We start from the raw sequence: 2,946 nt of genomic DNA on the forward strand, positions 1-2,946 counted from the left end.
TAGTAGCTGAGTGAACTTAGTGCAATTAGGACAGTACCGTATAGGAGCTGACATGGACTCAACAACTGTGACTAAAGGTGATCACCACGACATGCCCTCAGAAAGAGAGCCCCGACCAATCCCATGTGAAAATGTTTCCCCGCTAGAGACAATGGAGGAGATGAAATTCACCTGATGAATAAGACGCATTGCCTCCGAGCACGAGAGGGTCGGTATTCGCAGAGTCACTTGACTGATCTCAGCACTTCCATCTGTCGGGTGGAGTTCCCCAACATTCTCCATCAGCTTCAACGTTGCCTTCCTCTAGAGACTCCATCACACCTTGCGCCCAAAAAATCATCCCGCCTCATGTTCGAGGGACTTTCGTGTTCCGCCTCGCTCAGAACTTTAATCTCCATTAAATCGCCTCGAATAGTGACCTCGGACTTCTCCAACGATCACACCTTTCCTACCTAACACACTGATCATTTCTCACGAACCTCGGACCTCAACGATTCGCCTCAAAGCCCTGGAGCAACCACAACTTATTCAATTGCCATCGCTAATCCAAAGCTCGTGTAAACCCTTGTCGCAAAGACCACGTCGCTATTCAATAGAGAAAAGTGACATGATATAGTTCCTACATGATCAACAGGAGCGGTCCCGATCCCTCCCGACTGTATAACACAAACCTTCGACAAACTCAGCGAACGAGCAATTTATTGCTCTCAAGAAATGCAAACAGTTAGTGTCATAAACGGCAAGTCGTCATAGTGGCAGCCGTTGTAGCTGCACTTCTACTACTACAGCTTATAAAGCATTGAGGACAGGCAACGGGAGGCACTATCCCCTCGATGATAGCAGCAGCAGCAGCTCTCGGTGGTGCATAGTCCTCATCCAGTGAAGAGGCTAGCAGCCGAGTGGCTGACTCGTCAACTTCTAATTCGTGCAACTGGCGGATCTAGGGAACACATGAGTGGCCTCAGCAATGCCAGAAACGTCCTTACTTTCCGCCTAACTTCAATGCAGAACCACGTCATACCAACGGTAAGGCATATGATACCAACTATCATGAGTGCCAGTGTAACAGGATTGGTGCTTTCAGACTGGCAATAACATGAATCTTGCTATCTTGCGATTTCTCAACGCTTACCCCTGTAGACATCGCTCCTAGTATGCTGCTCGTTGTGACCCCGACATATACGAAGAGTACCGAGAAGAGAAAGCCGACTGTTGTAGAGGCTATGAGGAACCCTTGGAAGGATACTGCCGTTACAGAAGCGCCATAATTCTTCACCCAAATCGGCACCTGAGATCGGGGATCATAACAACAGTATGATAACAGCAGTTTCTACTCACATACATAAACCTGGACAAGAAGAGGAACTTCAACTCCGATTTTTCCGTGAGAATTTGCAACGCATTATAGTAGTCGCTCTTGTCCAACGCAGAACGCACAAAATCAAACCTAAGAGTGTCACTGTCATCACGAAGCCTCCCATCAGTAGCAGCCGAGACTCACCAGAAATACCGTCCCATAAGGAAGGATACTGCACAACCCATGGTCTTAGCTGGGAACGCCACCAGGAGCGCACGCCTGAGGACCGCGACCACCATCATAGAAACGCACATGACGAGTAGTCAGAGCATACCACTTCAGGAGAATCCCTCCTGTCACCTCCACGGCCGATATTGGTATACCACAAACAGTCGATAGGAAAACTATAACTGAACAACAACAAAAATAATGTTACGCTACCACAGCAGTGACGACAGTCACCTCCGATGAGACTGTACTCTTTTATACAACTGGTGTCCTCGCTCGAGAGGGACTGTAAATATTCTATCACCTAAGGTGACAACCACCAGTGTTGGAAATGTATGTTCGCTTTCCTCAGCTGAGCTCAGGAGTTTCCTCACTAATCATGAGAGTTCATATACGACTCAATGTAAAAGTGTACAGAAACAAACAATAACTTCCCAAAAAATTTCCTCAAAATTTTTATATTGTCGCCGACACATGTGCATATTATTTTTCCAAATTGCTAACGATCACCCAGACACCTAATGCCTCGTACTTCTCTAAAGGAGGGGAGCAGTCCCGACCAGACATGCTTGTGCTTCAATTCGACCAGTAGGAATACCAACAGCGATGCAATAACGAGAAGGGGGACCAAAGGCTTCCATAACGTCTTAAAGCTCTCTCTTGAGAAGAGGGGGAGGGATATCATACAATATCTTCGACAAGAGAGAATCAACTACCATCACCAATACTTCTACTGTTGCTCCCGATGTCCTTATGCGATAACGAAACGAGGTCAAGGCATAGATTGAACACAGGAAAATGACTTCATCTGAGCTCCTGATGAAGTATAAAACGTTCATTCATGTCTCCTTGCGGTACGACGCGAAGGCCGGCCGAAGTGATCACCAAGATAGCACTCAGTTCTGGAATACTCTCCAATGGGCTCGAGAGCGTCAGCTGAGGCCTCCCGACGAGCTCACTATCCACTTCCGTGAGCAGTCAAGGCTAAGCATGGAGCTTAGAAAGGATCAAGTGATTCAGTCTTCACATGGATTCCGCTCGAAGCCGTTAGCTCTCTCACCCGAGGACAGTCTACTGCTTTGAACAACCAATTTCAACACTCACTCGCGCTAGTCGAGCCGCCTCTGACTACAGACATGCTACTACTTCTATACAAGAAGCTGTCTAAACCTCAAGGTTCGAGGAGCACATCAAAATTCGCCTACAACGTCTCGTTCAATACACGCTGTATGCTCTCGGACGAGGCAAAGGGGACGGCGATCTCCCTTCCACAGAGAGGTTTCTCCCATGGACCCTTCTATGAACACATGACGTTCATAACCACAGTTGTTGAGGAGACCAATAGCCACCATCCCGCTCGAGCTTCCCAAATACTACAGCATAACCACATATTTCCCTATCCTGACAACCTCCTCCGTCCT

The 2,946-nt window shown here is 47.6% G+C and overlaps 1 protein-coding gene across 1 annotated transcript; it reads right to left on the reverse strand.

Annotated features, from left to right (window-relative positions):
• Positions 1-918: 918 nt before the first annotated feature.
• On the reverse strand, positions 919-2,092 carry Pmar_PMAR015376 (conserved hypothetical protein; the record flags this gene model as incomplete). Its single annotated transcript, XM_002775734.1, has 7 exons — positions 919-993; positions 1,133-1,288; positions 1,339-1,447; positions 1,502-1,576; positions 1,635-1,707; positions 1,760-1,829; positions 2,036-2,092. The coding sequence occupies 7 exons, from the start codon at positions 2,090-2,092 to the stop codon at positions 919-921; spliced, it is 615 nt and encodes a 204-aa protein (XP_002775780.1).
• Between the last annotated feature and the right edge of the window lie 854 nt (positions 2,093-2,946).

Source organism: Perkinsus marinus (genome assembly GCF_000006405.1).
Source record: "Perkinsus marinus ATCC 50983 genomic scaffold scf_1104296955378, whole genome shotgun sequence".
Classification (NCBI taxonomy): Eukaryota; Perkinsozoa; order Perkinsida; family Perkinsidae; genus Perkinsus; species Perkinsus marinus.